Here is a 16,922-nt window from a genome sequence, read left to right on the forward strand (position 1 = left end):
AGTTGTTGGCCGAGTCTTCGTTGGAGCAGAGGCTGCAGATGCAGGACGTGTTCATTGGAGAGACATGTGCAGCCAGCATGTGGAGCAGGCACGATGGCACACTATTCAACCTGAAACTGCAATAGAATAAGGCTGTTTGATGACCAATGGAGCGGATTTACTGTTGAGCTCTTTGGGCAACAAAAATGGTCAGACATGAAGCGCGTATGGATAGAGTCAACCTGTGATCTAGTTCACCTCAAGGTGCTGTCTACACTCAAGATGATACACACCCTCCCAATCTGGCAGCTTACTTGGACTTCAAAAATTTCCATCTATGGCATCCCAGTGGAGCTGCCCCCCAGCACTGCTGCTGTTTCAGGTCCTCCACCACCTCACTGTCAAAATGGAGACTTAAAGAGGTGTTATTAACTCATCAGCTCTGACAGATGTTTGAAAGGAGTGATGAGCTTGCAGCCAAACTCTGTATCCTGGAGTTGTCTGACTGAATTGTTGTTTAGGTATATGAAATGCCTGTGTTCAGTGAAACTCTGAGAAATCAGTTCTTTCAACATGGCCTTATTTCAGCATATCAGTCACTACATTCTTCTATGCAAAATGTAGAAAGCTGCTTTTAGTGTACGTTTCTGTAAAGCAAAGCCCAGAATAAACCTTTTAATTGTGCAGTCTTGTATCCATTTGGTTTCTATACCCAAAACATTTTAACTGAACACTATAGTCTTTACAATACAGATGTATTTGGTCCTTGTCACTAAAAATCTTTCTGCCGTCTGGCATGATGTGTGAGTACATATTCACCGTCATTTCACAGTTCTTTAAATATTTCTTTAAAGTATCTTTCTGGATGTAAAAATAATAATAATGATGGTGATGAGTCATCTCATGTCATATAAATAAAAAGACACACAGATTTGACTAAAGAATACTGGAGGGATTTTATCAGCTAAAAATGCTAAAAATTATTGTTGTTATGGTTCCGCTTAATGATTTTCTGTAACAACGATACAACAAAATATTTGAATGGAACAATCATTTTCTGTGAAGCAACAGGAATAAAGCTGGTTGGAGTCTTCACAAATACGTCATTTAACGTCTCCCTCCTCTTCATCAGGGCTACAGATGTGTACAAGCTCAGCCAGGAATACTCCATCAGGATAAAGGGGAAGTGTCCTCTTCCACTCTGGGCCATATTCATCTGAACACTGAGAAGACTTATCTGAGAGCTTTTTGGGGGGGCTACGGTCCCAGATTGACCTCTTTGACCTTAAGGCTTGACAAAAAGAAAAGACGGAGAAAATTTAAATTTCCAAACTTCAAATCCAACAAACAGACTAGAAATACAGAATAAAAACTCAAACAGAGAATCAGAAGGTGAATTAATTTAAACTAGAGACTTCTCCACCAATGACCATTTTTGTGCCTGTTTAAAAAAAACAAAAAACTTCATGGACATTTGTGGACATGTCCCTGTTTGGGATGAGTACATCCTAAGACTTGAAACACAACACAGCCATGCAGACACATTTCTACACTACTCATTACACTGATCCTAGCACAGCTTCACCTTGCAGCAGACTGTCATTTTTTGCCTTCAGATTGTTGATTTCTGCAGTCATAGCTGAGATCTGATGAGGAGAGGAACAGTTTAAACCTCTGACTTCATGTTTCCTCTTGCAGGTGTGCATTGGCCATATTAATGCGCTATTTTATGATTTTAATCCTTTTTCTAAAAAATGTTCAGAAAAGTTGGTCAAAGATCTTCACATGGAAACACACTGTAACTCATTCCTATCCTTTCATGGTTGACTTCACTGTGTTTCTACTGAATGGTTAACTCCTTTGCTTTATATCCGATTATTTACCAAGTACAAGGAGTCATATTTGAGATTATGGCGGAAATGTTTTTTTCCACGTACCATTTAAGCAGCTATGCAGTCAGAACGACAGCCCTGCTCTTTGATTAAAGTAGAAGCTGGGATTAGTGCTCTCTGCACATATGCGTGTATATATGTAATGAAAGCGAGGGCGGTTGAGAATTTTACAGTATAATCTGCGTGTCACGATAATGCCACTAAAGATATTAAGTCGAATCAGTTGCCGATGATATATATCCCTACAATATATACACTGTATATTCTTTTTATTCTTTTAGTTGGATTTTATAAATTTTTGAACTTGGTAATGCTTTCTGCAGTTGAACATTAAGTTTAATAACCTGCTGTTTCTGATCAAGGAGGTTTTCATCATGGGTCTCCTCTCCTGCCTCTCCCTCCTCCTCCTCCTCCTCCTCTGCTGGAGAGCTGTTAATCTCCTCTTCATCCTCCTCAAACACTGGCATCAAACCCGAGGCTTGTTGCCAGTTTCTCCTGTCCACTGCAGCCTGAGAGAAAGTCACAAACACTTTTTGGCCAGGATCATTGTTTTTCAGCTTTAAATGGCTGAGGCTTCTTACCCTAACAAGTTTAACTGTGGGTGTCCAGTCTTGAGGTGAAGAGGCTCCATTGCTGTCACCCTGCTGGGCCTCCTTTCCCTCTCGTTCTTTAAATAAACTCTTTAACTACAGTAATAGAAAATAGCAGTTACTCAGGCTTGTTGTAACCTACTGCAGGTGTAAAACAAAACTGGCCACACTAGCAACTCCCTGAATGCTGGGACTCACAACAGACTAGCGCTATCAACATGCTAACATGCTAACACTAGTTAGAATGTACAAACTTTGTATAACTTTGTTTAATGTTTTAACCTGCCGGCCATCATTATGTAGCTGAAGCTGCAGGTAATACTGTTGTACTTGATATATTAATCATATTAGCATCTGATTCAAAATTTATTGGGATGTTTCACCGACAACCACAAGTCCAAACTTGTTGCAGGCTTTATCCTGAAATTCTGTGCAAAATCCTACGGCTCCCCTACCAATTCATATAAATAAGATTGTATTTCAGTGAAAAGTTAATAAGTAGACTGATTAACATTGCCACTCTGGAGCCATAGTGCTAACTTGGATCAGGACCAGAATCATACACTACCTGCTCAGTGACCAGTCTCCTTTGCTGCTCTGTGTCTACATTAAGCGGACAGACCGTTTTGGCCCTTTGGCCTTGGACCGAAGGTTTCCCATCTTCAACCTGTGGGCAAGATTTGCCTCATTTGTTACATTTACAAAGACAGGTGGTTTTTAATACATTCCATTTATGGACTTGACCTCATAAAACTGCCTCTGGGTTTGAAGCTTCGAGCTTGGGAGGATTTGGTTCACCTTCCCTGGAATCTCTGAAAACATCAGGAAGTCGTTTCAGAACTCAGCAAGGTAAATCAGTGCATTGAATCCTGGCAGGCTGGCTCATACCCTCTGAGTCACGAATGAAGATGTCTGTTAGAAGGCTTCCCTGATCTTGGCCATCTTCGGGAAGCTTTTTCATGAGCTAAGGGGAGGAGATAAGAACATAGCCTTCGGGTTATGAGTGGTTAAATGTGTTGATTTATAGTATGATCAGGTTGTAGTGACACTACCTTGAGCTCCAGGGCAGAAATCTTGATTTTAGCCTCATTTTTTTCCATCTCTCTCAGCCTTTCTAGAGTCTTTAAAGCATGTTCTCTAAGACAGTGCACATAGTCATCTGTTACACAGTCATTTTCAGAGTCTACAACAATATGTCACACATAAGTTTAAGAAGGAAAAAAGCCTACTTTTCACTCAGTTCATTCTCTTTGTCTGCAAGTTTTTGCTTCAGTCTTTGAACCTCACTGCTTTGGATGCTGACCTGTACGTAAATTACGAAAGGCAACATCATCTTCTCGTCACAGATCCCCTCACCTTCCATTAAGGTGTCGAAAATGCACATAAGTGAGGCAGGAATATTTTGTTACCTGAAGGGATTTGTTTGGGTGGCTCTCAGAGTCCCATAACAAAGAGGATTCTGATAAGCTGGGGGGAAAAAGAAAAAAAAAAACAGTTATAATGAAGCTCACAAAATTTCATTTCAAGCACTTTCCTAACATTGTGTTTTGAAAATGGAAATCTCATCAAAATCTACTTACCATGTCTCTGTCCCTTTGTCTGGAATCTGGCCCCCTTCACCTGCAAATACAACGCCCCCTTGTGTCAGAGAATTCTCTAATACTGGATAACTGCAAAATACCTGATCTGTATTCTTGTCTGGAATATTTTCGCTTGACACAGATTACTCAGAAGTGAGCTCACCTTTACCTTTGTCCTTATCTCTGTGAAGACGTGCCTGGCTCCTGCTCCTTTCCAGCTCCAGCTTTTCAAGCTCATCCCTGAGCAGCGAGTCACATCCTCCCTGAATGTTACAGGTGTTCAGTTATATCATCTACAGCTACAGGTTTCTATATAGAGGCACACAGCCCTCTTTGTGCTGCTTCGGATTTAGATCTTTTTTCTCTGGAAAAATATTATCAAACTGTTTGATGTTTGTTATACATGGCAATTCCTTTTTTAGCCTCAGCAGTATTTTATTTTAAACACTTGGATAAATGCACTTATTAAAAATGATCTCCCTTCACAAAAATAGTGTGAAGTATAAGTAAACAAAATCATTTTGTTTACTTATACTTCACTTGGATCTTCCACTGCACAGAATTAAGTGTGTTCTGACATCAGAAGGCGGTGTTTACATTCATCTGCCCAAGAGGAAAACTTTCTTCGCACTTATTCCAGACATGTGTGACTGTGAGACATGACATATTAGCCTGGAAGTTAGTCATGGTCCAGGAACTTATCCAAGTGCCTATGGAAAATATCAAGGTCTCATACACTGGGAAAAGACTTTAGTACAGTAGTAGTGTCTGAAAATGATTATTTGGGAGAAGCAGTATATGAGATATACTTGATGTCTTTAAGAGCATGGTAAAAGGATGTTCTTACTTTATTTCTTGAGTTCTTCTTTAACTCCTCTAACTCCTCTTGTGTAGACTGCAGGGTCAAAGCCACCTTTTGCCATTTCTCTGTCCAATGTGAGGCCACAGCCTTCAGTTCCTCGATGGTCTGGACCTTTACCACATCTTGTTTGCGATACTCTTCCTCCCGCTTCTCCTTCTCAAACACCTCACCCTCCAAACGCAGACACTGATTCCTCAGTTTCTGGTTTTCTAATTCCAAGACTTCCACAGATTCCCTGAAGAAATAGTTTGACGTTTATGTAAAGACAATTGTACTGCACTGCATAGTCAATAACGAATAAAGAAGCATCTTCTCAGCATCTCACCTGTGCTCACAGCACTTTTCCTGCATTTCTTCGAGTCTGCCTTTAATTTCACTCTGCAGTTCCTCTTTTTCTCTGATCAGCTGAGAGCACCGCACCTCCAGATCAGTGACCTGTTTGGTGTTTATGATTTTCTCATCTGTCAGCTCCTGTAGCTCATGGTGTGATATCTCCAGCCTCTTCTTGATCATTTCAAGCTCTCCTCTTATTTTTTCGTTTTCCTGGTGCAATTACAGAAAGGCAATACTTCAATTAAGGACCCCCCTCCCAACTAAAACTTATTAAAAGAATAGCTCCTCAAAAGCTTTTACAACCTCTCTGAGAGCCTTTGAGTCTTCCTTCACCACAACATCTTTCTGCTGCTGTTTGTTGTGAGTCTGCATCTCCAGGACTTGAACCCTGTGGAGAAGATTTGTCTTCTCCTGTAACGCACCCGAAAACCAAGTTGTAGTTATAAATCACAGTGCTTTGATCTATGCTGTGGATTACACTCACATCACAGTTAAAAACAATACCTGTATCAGGTGATCTTTGTCACACAGAGCCTCAGTCAGTTTGGACTTTATTTCTTTTATATTGTCCTCCAACTTCAACACTTGAGTTGATAAGATGGCCTTTTCCTGAACAAAATTAGGAAGATAATGTTTTAAATTAATTTTGATCATGTGCGTTGTAAAAACTGGACTTATGGGACTTTGATTGCACATTGAAGGAAGTTTTAAAAAAACAACAATTTGGTAACATCATGAAACATTTGTCATTTAAAATGGATCACATCTCTTTTCTCCGGAGCACAAACTATACAATGTTAACTGGTCAAAAAAAATTTTGTTTATTGTCAGTTTTATCAGGCTTATCGGTGTGAATGTGCAATGAAATACTGAATCCTGGCAAACTGACCAGACATGCTTGGCTGATCTTGTTGTTGGCTTCGCTCAGCTCTTTCTGCAGTTCAGAATGATCCTGTGCAGTGTGGCTGAGCTTCTTGTCCGTCTCCTCTATTTGACTCAACAGCGTCCTCTGCATCTGGGTGTGCACAGACACAGAGCGCACACTGAAGAGATGAAAATAGCAACACCGCTGATGCATGACACACGACACACTTTGATGTCACTTATACAAAACTATCTGCGATAACACGAAACCATCAACCGCTGATGATTCTTAGGGAAGGTATTTTCACACAAAACACTCATCTAAATATGACGGTGCACACAAAGAACCTCCTTTACAGAACTCCCCATCAGCAGCGAACTCCTCCGACAGGACAGTGTGAGTGCCACACCACAAAAACAAGTCAGAACAAGTTCATGTTCACTTGGTGTAACAGAAAAGGGCCCAATGCACACAGTGTGGCCAGACAAGCGAACTTTTTCTGATTGTGCAGCTTTCCAGATACCTTGTTGCAGTGCAGCACAGCTCACTCTGTTCCAGCATCCTGCTCAATTAGGGGAGGCAGAATTTTGGTCAGCCTCCCCTGATACCACACCCTGAACCCATTGCTCCAACCATCCCCTGCCTGGCTTCCAATCTTCCCCAGTACCCACTGAAACAAGCCCATCCAACAGAGGATGAACCCCACAATCCACAAGACCCAAAGGATCCCTTGCCAATTTCTTGGAATCAAACCCCAAGAAAACCCCCCAAAAGTTCCACACAGTCAGATATCATTTGGTGAAAGAAAACGGAGCAATACAATATATGACATTTGATTGTAGCATTGTGTTAAATTGTAATATTTTTAAATTCACCTCAATAGACGCTTGAAGCTGTTGGAGTGCCTTGTTACGCTCTTCTTCTAGTGTCTTTGCCTTAGTCTCAGCCTCTTTCAGAGCCTCTCTCAACTCCAGCATCTCTGTGTCAACTTTCTGCTTCTCCTGGATTAAAACCATTTTTTAGAAAAAGTGTCATTTAGCAAAGGGGAACAAGGAGTCACACCTTGTTTAGCGTGAATCTTTTATAATAATCCAATGACTTCAACATCTGTCTGTTAAGACCTTCTTGACTCACTGGTAATGTTCTGTTGAGCGAGCCCGGAGCTCTCTCGGTTGATTGATCGATGCTTCCTCTGTCCAGAGCAGACCTCATATGTAACAAATCCTTCTCCAGATTTAAGACCCTTGTAAGCAAATATCATGTCAGAATTTTTTTCTTAAATTCTTAAATATTTTTTTCCTGAACTTACTTTTCACAGAGTTCTCTGCACTGTCTGCTTTTTTCATTTTCAGCTGATACAGCAGCCTTCTTCTCATCCTCGAGGCCCTTCATCATTTGTGGTAGCTGCTATGGGACACATTATTACATGGTGAGAGGATGCTGTGTGCAAGACAGACCAAATACTTATCCAGAGTAGCAATCAATCCAAAACAGCTAAAGAGAATGAAAAAATCAACACACTCAAAACAAATAAGGCATATTATGTATTTGGTCTTAGACATTTCAATCAACTTGCCCTGCCAGGCAGCTGTGCAATAGCTGCATTGTAGCTCAGCATGTCTCTGGTCTTCAGCCAGTCCAGTTGAGACTCAAGTCGCTCGTGAGCCTCCTGCAGCCAGTGCACCACTTCTGTTTGTCTGAAGCTACTTCCATCCCGGGCAGCCCTTAACTCAGCCCCTAATGATCGTGTGGGACTCTCAGGCCCCAGATGGGACAATGATTGCCACCTCCTTAGACCTGGGTCATTTTGCCTGGAGCCACCAGCACTGCTCGATGTTCAGAAACACATAAATTAGCCATATACCAACCTCACTGAAAACTCATGTCTCTATATAATATTCCCCCAACCTTGTGTTGACTTTGGACAGAAAGCCTGCTCCTGATACAGATGCCATACCACACCATGCTGATGTCTAAAAAGAGGGGCGGGAAGCATTTTCTTTTAAATAATTACCTTCTGATTATTCAAGTTCAGAAATATAAAATGATATCTTGATCTTGCCTGGCCTGTAAAGCGAGATTTGGTGTCCCACATATCCAGGTCTGCGGGAGAAAATGGACTTGAACCCTTAAACATCCTGTAGCGTCTTCCAATCCAAGTTAATGCTCCTCTCTGTTTGGGAGATATTACACTCCACACGTCTGCCCACGTGTCAAAGACAGATTTTCACACAAAGATGACAACTCAACGTGTTGTGGCTATTCATAGATCATGTGTCTTGATATTTGAATTGCTTACTTCATGATCGTCATCTGGTTTTAACACTTTGGGGTTGTTACGGCGTGTTTATGAAATTTAGATAATTCAGTGGTCGTTGTTCTTCATGTGTTTTTCACACCAGTCTCCATATCTAAATGCATGTATACCATGTCATCAACTGTATCATGAGAGATAAGAACAGATGTGCATGGTGAAATTTAAACTGACTTTTGCAGATGCACTAAATGACACTTTCTCTTACCTCGATGCAGAAACCCTCTCCTGTGCACTGAGGATGCTCATCTCATCTCATGGAGTATCACGCAGCTTTGATAACACCTTTTTCAGCATACAGCCCTTTAGCGCGTGTATCCATGACAGCCTCTGCACACAGGACTCTGTTGGGTGAGTGTATCACGGATAACACTCCTGGGATAGCCTCTGCATGAGCTCACTTTGCCTGCTGACTTACTTGTTTGTTGACACGAGTTGTCAGGAGCATCTCCCAAACGACCAGCTTTTCCTTGATTAATTATGCGTAACAGTAAATGATTGACTGTGATCGCTCTAAGCACAAAAAGAGAAAACAATGCTTGATATGATTTTTTTTTTCTTTCTTTCTGTATTTAAACTTCAGGGAGCAACATGATGGATAATCTTTGGGCAGTTCTATAAATCAGTGTGAAATATTGCACACAAGTGGCAAAATCCAAATTTGTTTCTCTGCGTTAGCAAGTCAGACCATTATTCAGAAGCACTGCTCTGTTAATGAAAATTTTTCCACCAGCAACAAATATTTAATGACTCAATGTTCTACTAACCAAATCTATTTGAATTAGCGGTTTGCCATTTGCAAGTAGGTACTAGAACCCATGCTGAGATGGGATCACACCAGCTGAGACACTAATCACACCATTTCTGACTCATGAGAAGTCAGACGTCATGACATCTGTATTTTGTACAAAGAAGTAGGGGAGACCGGGGATAGTTGTAACGTGGGTCAGTTGTAACACTTCCAATTTCTCCAATCAGGGCTAAGTTTCAAATGATGTGACTCATCCTGTGCATGCCCAATTCAGTTCTGCTATCACATGTGAAAAATCAGCACATTTTGTCAAACACAGACAATTTAACACGAAAAAAAGTAATTTGTATGCCAAAAAGTAAGTTTTTCTACTTTATTTCAATTTCTAATAGCATTATCTGCTTTGCAGTTAAACTCATCAAACTTGAATTATGTTATTTGTATGTCTATGGAGATGTATTCTGTGTAGGTCTTTAGTGCTAATGTTTTAGCCGTTGGCTGTAATGTTGGCTAGTTCATGGCTATAGGAGTCTGGGTCAGTTGTAACAGCAACAGTCTGGGTTAGTTGTAACAATAATGCAGATGTTACAACTTACCACACTATTACTTTAACTTATATTAAACAAGTTGGGGCAACGACATCAGCAGAGAGAGGTTCACTGGTCGCTTTTGTATATGCGGTTAATGCCATTGGCAACACAATTCCTCCACTGTTTGTGTTCCCACACATACATTATGCAGACCACTGTGTCAGAGATGGACCAGTAGGAAGTACTGGTAGTGGAAATAAATCAGGATGGGTGCAAGAAACAGATTTCCTCATCTTTCTGAAGCACTTTGCAAACCACACCAAGGTAAGCCATGATAAAAAGTAATGGAATTGTGATGCTGGTGAACAACTACATTTTTTCAGCTTCATTGTTATGTTCAAAATTGGTGCAAGAGTTGTAGGTTATAATGCCCACTGAGCCAATGAGGCCAAACTCAAGGAAGACCAACCAAAATTAATGAAATATTCAGTTGCAGAAAATTCCATAATTTGTCTTTTTTGGGGGGTTGGCATATGTTCAAAAGCTAGATTTCTGCATTCTGTCACACACACACAGAGCTACATAAATGGATGTAAGTGCATTCATGTGTTGAATAAACAAAGATTACATGTTAATGTTTTGTTAGTACCCTTGTTTCATTGTGTTACATTTTACCCCAGGATATGTTACAACTAACCCAGACTATGGGGTTAATTGTAACATTTCACTCTTTGTGTTTGAGACCATACCATGCAATGGGTAATTGTGCTGCAGGGAAAATAGCTGCACTATTTAATAGCAGAGACATGTAAATACTTTGCATTACATTTTGAATCCACTACCTTAAAAGAGCTCCAATTTACAGACAGAAATGTCAAAAATGTTACAACTATCCCCGGTTTCCCCTACTCGGTACATGTTTGTTTAAAATTATGACCTTCATTTTCTCAGCTACACATTTTTAAAATTGCAGTTCTTCTATCAATACCACAACAATTATGGGAACAAAATACACAAATGGATAAAAATGTATATACGTCTTTGTTTGCTTGTTTTAAAATATTTGTTTCAACTGAAAATCTAGAAGTGAGGTTATACTGAGGTTTATGTGGAAGCTTTGTTTCTGCCACTAAGGGAAAAAAAGTCAAATGTCGACTTATTTATTACAATTGTGTATCTCAAATTTTTGACTTCTGTTGAAGTCATTTCTGAGAAAGTCTGAATTTTTAGATACCATAGTCGAAATTTCAAGTTTAGTTAATGAGACTAAACTGAAATTTGGACGTATAGAAGACATTTTTCTATTTTTTTCAGTGCCTGAAACAAGTTTCCATAATATCCATAAGATGTAGACACTAAAGTAAATTTGTTTTTGCTATCTGTAAGTCAAAACTACGCTGTTACGTATCGCTATAGTTATATGAAATAACTGGAAATTTCGAGATACTAAGTATGTCAACATTTTGTGATACTAACCAGAGATTTTGAGATAATGAGTTGAAATTTCTACTTAGCTCTGCCTGACTTTTGTGTGTGTGTGTGGGGGGGAGCAAAACAAGCTTCACCACAGATTTCCAGCTGTCTGGTAAAAATTTGTTAAGCTTCGGCTCTTATCTCGAAAAGGTACTTCTTCCGGAAACAGGAAGTGGTATAAACCGTGAAAGCTTGCTCCATTCAAAAAGCTAAGACGCTAATAGTTGAAGAAGAAACAGTTTTCTTATGAGCACTTAATATCGCAGTTTATTGAGTTGTATTGTTCAGGGGGCTCTTCATCACCGTAACTCCAAAAAGGTAAACAATTATTTTTTTCAAGGCGATATTACCTTCATATAAACTTAGCTAAGGTTGATAGCAGGCCGTGGCTAAGCTAGTCACGACTCTCTAGTAAAACCGAACGACTAGTATTTCTGATGTCCTGGTCACAAAGTTAGCTAACAGGATGATTCCTGTCTCTAGAAATCTTCTCTGACAATAATGCTACATAATTAATATTTTCTTACTTAATAACACGTGCTGCAGAAATGGCCGCGGATTGGTTGGGTAGTTTGGTGTCAATTAACTGTGGACCAACGCTGGGAGTCTACCAGGGAGAAGTATCATCTGTGGACCAGTCCAGCCAAACCATCTCCTTAAGACAGCCTTTCCACAATGGAGTCAAGTGTCCCGTGCCAGAGGTCACATTCAGGTAAGTCTATGCTACTAAATGTTAGCTCATTGTCAACTTTTTAGCTCATCGGTTTTGTTATTTAACGTCATTCTGACTCTTATTTTTTCCCCAGTGCCATTGACATAAAAGACCTAAAGATTTTAGATTTTAGAAATGACAATAGTCGGACTACCTCTGCTGCACCTGCAAAGGTAACCAGCGCACCGGTTGCAGTCCCAAAGGGTGACCCTAGATCTGTGGAGAAACTGAACTCTCCACAGCACTGCTCTAAAAGTTATGGAGAGCGTCATCTGGACATACCTGGCCAGCCTAAAGGATTCCGTCGAAGACATAACTCCTGTAAGTGCAATGCTGTTAAATTCACTAAAAATCTGTGGCAAAGTGGTTAACTATATATTTATCATCCCCTCAGGGTCAGCCAGTAATCGAGGGGTAAATCAAGTGACGCCGAAGAAGAATGGGGTGAAGAATGGCCAGATGAAGCAGAGAGATGATGAGTGTTTTGGCGACGGCGTGGATGATTTCCTGGACACAGACTTTGATTTTGAAGGAAACCTGGCTCTTTTTGACAAAGCAGCAGTTTTCTCAGAGATTGACATATCGGAGCGTCGTAATGGTGCGAGGTCACGCGGCACACCTCAGGAGCAGACTCCTACTCGGTACCGGCATGATGAGAACATCCTGGAGGCCAAACCTGTTGTGTACAGACAGATTACTGTACCGCAGCCTGGGGCCAAAGAATACTGCACCGGCAAGTGTTTTATATTGGAATGAATGAAGTGGAGATGCAAGTAAATCAATTTAAGCCTTATTGATGTTTGCTTTACTTTCCACAGACTCTGGACTTGTTGTACCGAGTATAACCTACGAACTGCACAAGCGTCTGTTGTCTGTTGCTGAGCGCCATGGTCTGTCACTGGAGAGGAGACTGGAAATGACTGGAGTGTGTGCCAGTCAGATGGCACTTACATTACTAGGGGGGCCAAACAGGTAAGCAATTATCTAAAATGTGCCTTTGTTGAACTGGCAACATTTAGGAAATGATACTAATATATGGGGATTCTAAATATCACATTATAGTTAAAATGGTTTTCAGTTTCATTTTTTTCTTTTTAAATATACTTTAAGAAGTTTTTAGTGCAGTGAAAACAGCTGTAAAAACCCCAAAAATGAATATATACAAAATGCAATACTATTCCCTGGAAAGTAAATACTCCCCAGAGAGTGAGCTGCTTTGGTGGAGGTTTGTGCTCTCAGAGTACTTATTTTTTTTCTAAGTTTCTCTCTTGTTTCTATTTATTTCATATTTGTCGCATCAACACTAAATTAACCTAGTCATTTTGTTCTTCTAAAGTACTAAATAAAACCTTTGCTATTCCTGCTTCTTCCAGATTCACCCCGAAGAATTTGCACCAGCATCCCACGGTGGCACTGCTGTGTGGCCCTCATGTTCAGGGAGCTCAGGGCATCAGCTGCGGTCGCCACCTGGCCAATCACGAAGTGGAGGTCGTCCTGTTTCTGCCAAACTTTGTCAAAATGCATGACGCCGTGACCAGCGAGGTCACCCTCTTCAACAAAACTGGTGGCAAACAGGTGTCCAGTATCAAAGGTAGGTTTGTTTTGTGGCTTTATTGATCTCTCCCCCTCCAAATACTGTTGGCTTCGTTAAAAACAAAAGCGTTGCTAAATACCTTGACATTCTTCTTTTTTCTCTGTGGCTCCACAGACCTCCCTGACACCCCTGTGGATCTAATCATTAACTGTCTGGACTGTCATGAGAACACATTCCTGATGGATCAGCCTTGGTACTGGGCGGCTGCAGACTGGGCAAATCAGAACAGAGCACCAGTGCTAAGCTTAGATCCCCCTGCTAGCGGCCAGGGGCAGGCAGTTGAAGCCAAATGGTCCCTCTCACTTTGCCTTCCACTCCCCTTAGCTGAAGGGGCTGGCAGGGTCTACCTGTGTGACATAGGAATTCCTCGCCAGGTGTTCCAGGAAGTGGGAATCAAATACCATTCTCCCTTTGGCTGCAAATTTGTCATCCCCTTGCACTCGGCATAACGGGTCAGATGGTCGACATCTCACGTCATGTTGACAGATTAAATCTTTTACCTTCCATGACCGTTTGGGTTTTGGCGCCTTATATTCCAGAGTTAGATCTGTTTTTCCAGTTTATCTGTGAAATTTCTAACTCGGCGTGTGCAAACAGATCTTTTTCCTCATACTGAAGGACCAGTGGTGATGCATCTTACAGTAGCGTAGTAGGATTAAGTGCATATAGATAGAGATAGGGGGGAAAAATGTAATTGCATTTCTGAAAATACAGACTTTTGGAGGGTATAGCAGGCAGTTTAATAAGATTGCTAATAAGTCTTGTTAATTCATAATGATAACCAAAGTGTCAAAGAATGCAACATTAGAGCCGTTTCAAAGAGGGAATACACGAGAACAGTGCTAGTTTCTACAACTTTTTATGTTAAAGTTTCTCTTGCTGTCAGTTCAAACATAAATATGGTGTCATGCACGCCATATCTGCAATATGTGCACAGCACTTGTGGCAAAGATCATTATCAACGTTGTGTCAAACAAAGTCTAACCACATTTAGTTCTCCGTGCTGTAGTCACGAAGAACACAGCATCTGGTTGTCTTTGTGTATGTGCTGCAGAGAAGAGCGTCTGCTTTAGCCCTCACACATACTCAGAGCTCCTGGTTCTGGATTGTGAAAATCTAAAAGTGTACTATAGGCTTCATCTTATTGTACAATACATGCAGTGTCAGTGGCATAAAATGTTACGTCATGTTTTTGCTGTTTAGGGCTATCTTTTGTGAGCTCTCAAAAGGCAGGAGACGTGCAGTCATAATCCTCTTCACACTTGTCTGTTATAATGACTGCATACATTCAGACTTGCGCCATGTTGAAAGTATGATATGTAAATGTTAGTCTGTTTTAGATTGCTGCAGGGACTTTTATGAGTGTGTGACTGTGTGCTTGTTCAGACATGAAGTTGACACATTAAGATGCTGACAGCTTAATGGCTGTAAGGGGCTTTAATGTTCAGATTTAAAGTGAGTAGGACAATCACTGATTTAAAACAGGAAAGTTCTGAAAGTCATGGCAATCTAACTTTCTTTCAAAGCACTCCAGTGATTAGACGCAGATCCATCTCGGTTTACACGCATGAACAGTTTTCACACGTATTGGGATCTGACGGCTTACAGTTAAGCTTACGCTGGTCTTTCCATTGCTGCCTGCAGTACTTTGCCACATTCTGTCACTGTTATGTAATGCTTTGTTGGGAATTAAGCTTGTAATATTTGTCCTAAATAACAAGGTGTTCAAAAACAAGAGCAGCAGATTACAACAGCTTTTTTGTCTCTTCTGCTAATTATATTGTGATGATAAGGGCTCTGGAAACAAGACATGGCATGTAAATTAGATGCAGTCGTACCTTTTCATGGTAATTTAAGGGGAAATAAGTTTATTAAACTTTGGTACAGTTATGGGATGAAGGGCTTTACTGTTGTTTGAAAGGCCCAAAGTTCTATTTGTACAACTCATGCAAAATCTTTATTGCTTCATCGAATGCCAACTAGAGTTTAGATTTGTTAAATATATTTTTCATACAGCGTCTGTTGTCTTTCAGCCATTACTGTATTATGGAGAAAATATTCAGTAGACTGCAGACTAAGTACTGATACCATATTCTCTCACAGTGAACTATCAAGTCTGCTAATTCTTGGCGATGTTGGGTTGCTGTTGCCTGTTTAGCTTGGTAGTACAGATTGGATTCAAAAGCCAACTTTGCTTTACACAATCAAAACTGGTGCAGACTTGATGAGGTCAAAGCGATTGCACAACTTCGGCAAGTTTTTGCAGTATTGCATGTTTCATATGCAGAAGTTAATAGAAGTCTGTCAAAGCGGAGCCCGAAGTGGCACAATTATAAGTGACACTTTGGCTAAAAATAAGTCCGACCAAACAGGTTGGAGTGATCTTTTTTTTTTTTTTTTGTTAACACCAAATGTTACTTTCTGTGTGGTGGGATTCAAATGTATTTCAATTCATTTGTGCTGATGCAGCGTCCCACACTTGAATACTTTCTAGGAACCAATAAAATTGGCTTAAAAAAAAAAAAAGAAAAAAGAACTGCAGGATTGGGCACTCGTGGAAATCACAAAATATTCTTGATTCTTGTGTTCATGCTTTTATTTCAGGACATTAAGCTGATATTTAACAATACACTAAATCACAAACTGTGAAGTTCACGTGCAGCTGCTTTTTTTTTTTTTCTTTCTTCCCTTTGATGCCTTGATTGGAGGCATGTCTACTCAGATCTTTCAAGCAATGAATGTAACCATTTGCTGCTTGTAAAACACCACATTGATTTGAAATGTGTCCAGAAGTGTATTACGTTGAGGTTACCAATCTGTGTCGGATCTGCATAGCTGTTCTCTAACATGCCCTTATTTGGAGTTGGATTGTGTATTCTTTGAAATTGGTGTAAGAAAGGCTAAATTTAAGCAGTCCACACCATCTGAGGATTTTTTTTTTTTTCAAAGTCATTGCAATTGTTTCTTTTGTGTAAATTAATCTGCACAGACTTCATGTACCGATTTGCCCAAAGTTACTTTCATACTTAAGGATTTTGTCCTTTCGCTAACATTCCTCTGACTGCATGTGTTATGTCACATCTGTTGAGACAAGTCTGGCTTGGAAACGTCATCAGCCAGCGTTGCTGAATGTGAATAAAATGAGTTTAGTTCGTCTTTGGCCACTAGGGGGCAGTGAATAAAACTTTTTATGGTGGTTCCCTTTTGTTCTGCTGTAATGACAACTTTGTGTACTTAACACTATTTTCTCATCAACGGCAACAAAGAAAGGATTGTATATCAATAAAATGTGAACAGTCGAAGAACTTGGATCAGTCTGACTTTTTACAGGAAATATGTTTGTGCAAGTCTTTTTTTTTTTCTTTTCTTTTTTGCAGCAGATGGGGATTCCCTCCTCCCCCTGCACCCCCATTTTTTCTTTTCTTTTTAATCATTTATATGTCTTAA

The 16,922-nt window shown here is 40.3% G+C and overlaps 2 protein-coding genes and 1 long non-coding RNA gene across 3 annotated transcripts; 1 reads left to right on the top strand and 2 right to left on the bottom strand.

The window, feature by feature from the left end:
* Positions 1-711: 711 nt before the first annotated feature.
* Positions 712-7,617, bottom strand: LOC120729960 (cingulin-like). The gene is made up of 20 exons (XM_040025992.1): positions 7,411-7,617; positions 7,236-7,344; positions 6,977-7,102; positions 6,126-6,251; positions 5,741-5,845; positions 5,540-5,647; positions 5,229-5,446; positions 4,889-5,138; positions 4,205-4,304; positions 4,042-4,081; positions 3,871-3,928; positions 3,691-3,764; positions 3,514-3,598; positions 3,350-3,425; positions 3,206-3,273; positions 3,030-3,128; positions 2,453-2,557; positions 2,216-2,380; positions 1,565-1,625; positions 712-1,270 (listed from the first exon to the last, which is right to left on the bottom strand). The coding sequence occupies exons 1-20, from the start codon at positions 7,494-7,496 to the stop codon at positions 1,083-1,085; spliced, it is 2,247 nt and encodes a 748-aa protein (XP_039881926.1). The 5' UTR covers positions 7,497-7,617; the 3' UTR covers positions 712-1,082.
* A 543-nt stretch (positions 7,618-8,160) lies between these two features.
* LOC120729965 lies at positions 8,161-11,276 on the bottom strand. The gene is made up of 5 exons (XR_005695027.1): positions 11,173-11,276; positions 8,834-8,928; positions 8,624-8,745; positions 8,401-8,512; positions 8,161-8,303 (listed from the first exon to the last, which is right to left on the bottom strand). It is a non-coding gene; the product is annotated as an uncharacterized LOC120729965 (long non-coding RNA).
* Positions 11,277-11,349: 73 nt separating this feature from the next.
* On the top strand, positions 11,350-16,777 carry edc3 (enhancer of mRNA decapping 3 homolog (S. cerevisiae)). Its single transcript, XM_040025996.1, has 7 exons — positions 11,350-11,487; positions 11,716-11,881; positions 11,976-12,202; positions 12,276-12,614; positions 12,700-12,853; positions 13,255-13,472; positions 13,590-16,777. The coding sequence occupies exons 2-7, from the start codon at positions 11,718-11,720 to the stop codon at positions 13,922-13,924; spliced, it is 1,437 nt and encodes a 478-aa protein (XP_039881930.1). The 5' UTR covers positions 11,350-11,487; positions 11,716-11,717; the 3' UTR covers positions 13,925-16,777.
* Positions 16,778-16,922: the final 145 nt, after the last annotated feature.

Source organism: Simochromis diagramma, unplaced genomic scaffold (assembly GCF_900408965.1).
Source record: "Simochromis diagramma unplaced genomic scaffold, fSimDia1.1 OVJJ01000293.1, whole genome shotgun sequence".
In the NCBI taxonomy this organism is placed as follows: Eukaryota; Metazoa; Chordata; class Actinopteri; order Cichliformes; family Cichlidae; genus Simochromis; species Simochromis diagramma.

What these genes read in the sequence shown, in the direction of transcription:
- LOC120729960 (XM_040025992.1), bottom strand. Translation starts at nt 7,496, where the DNA reads ATGATGAAGGGCCTCGAGGATGAGAAGAAGGCTGCTGTATCAGCTGAA. An exon ending in ACCCAAACAAATCCCTTCAG is followed by an intron (nt 3,765 to 3,870) that starts GTAACAAAATAT and finishes ATTTACGTACAG; the next exon opens with GTCAGCATCCAAAGCAGTGA. An exon ending in GAGAATGAACTGAGTGAAAA is followed by an intron (nt 3,599 to 3,690) that starts GTAGGCTTTTTT and finishes GCACTGTCTTAG; the next exon opens with AGAACATGCTTTAAAGACTC.
- edc3 (XM_040025996.1), top strand. Translation starts at nt 11,718, where the DNA reads ATGGCCGCGGATTGGTTGGGTAGTTTGGTGTCAATTAACTGTGGACCA. An exon ending in GGCCAAAGAATACTGCACCG is followed by an intron (nt 12,615 to 12,699) that starts GCAAGTGTTTTA and finishes TACTTTCCACAG; the next exon opens with ACTCTGGACTTGTTGTACCG. An exon ending in ACAGGTGTCCAGTATCAAAG is followed by an intron (nt 13,473 to 13,589) that starts GTAGGTTTGTTT and finishes GTGGCTCCACAG; the next exon opens with ACCTCCCTGACACCCCTGTG.